This window comes from Echinops telfairi, unplaced genomic scaffold (assembly GCF_000313985.2).
Source record: "Echinops telfairi isolate 266 unplaced genomic scaffold, ASM31398v2 ScPeMD7_7412;HRSCAF=8450, whole genome shotgun sequence".
NCBI lineage: Eukaryota > Metazoa > Chordata > Mammalia > Afrosoricida > Tenrecidae > Echinops > Echinops telfairi.
Window position 1 is genome coordinate 3,583,897 of NW_022111312.1, and position 320 is coordinate 3,584,216.

The 320-nt window shown below is 63.4% G+C and overlaps 1 protein-coding gene across 1 annotated transcript in view; it reads right to left on the reverse strand.

The window, feature by feature from the left end:
* The window catches only part of RASAL1 (RAS protein activator like 1), a gene marked incomplete at its 5' end in the record, with an annotated part of 26,197 nt that overhangs the window by 1,990 nt on the left and 23,887 nt on the right, over positions 1–320 (reverse strand). Inside the window, one exon of the mRNA XM_004709664.2 lies at positions 6–128. Coding sequence (XP_004709721.2) covers positions 6–128 — 123 coding nt within the window. The remainder of the gene's footprint in view (positions 1–5; positions 129–320) is intronic.

A 320-nucleotide genomic window follows, 5' to 3' on the forward strand; every position in this document is an offset into this window, starting at 1 on the left:
CACCCACCTGAGCTGATCCCGCCCCAGAAGCAGCTGCCGATACACCATCTGCGCCTCCGCATCAGGGTCCAGAGGGTCACTCCAGTCCCCCAGGGTGACCGCCGAGTGGGTGCGGCTGCAGCCAGCAGCTGATAGGGGACAAAGTACTGTGGGTGACCACACCCCTTTCCAAACACCCCCTCAGCCAGGCATCTGCCAAATAACTGCTCCCCATGCCTCTGAAATCCCTCTCCAAACCCCCACTGTCCTGCCGCCTCTGCTGGTCCCAGGACTTCTGCCTCCACCTTCCACCTTCCAGCCCCCTGCCTCACCCGCTCACC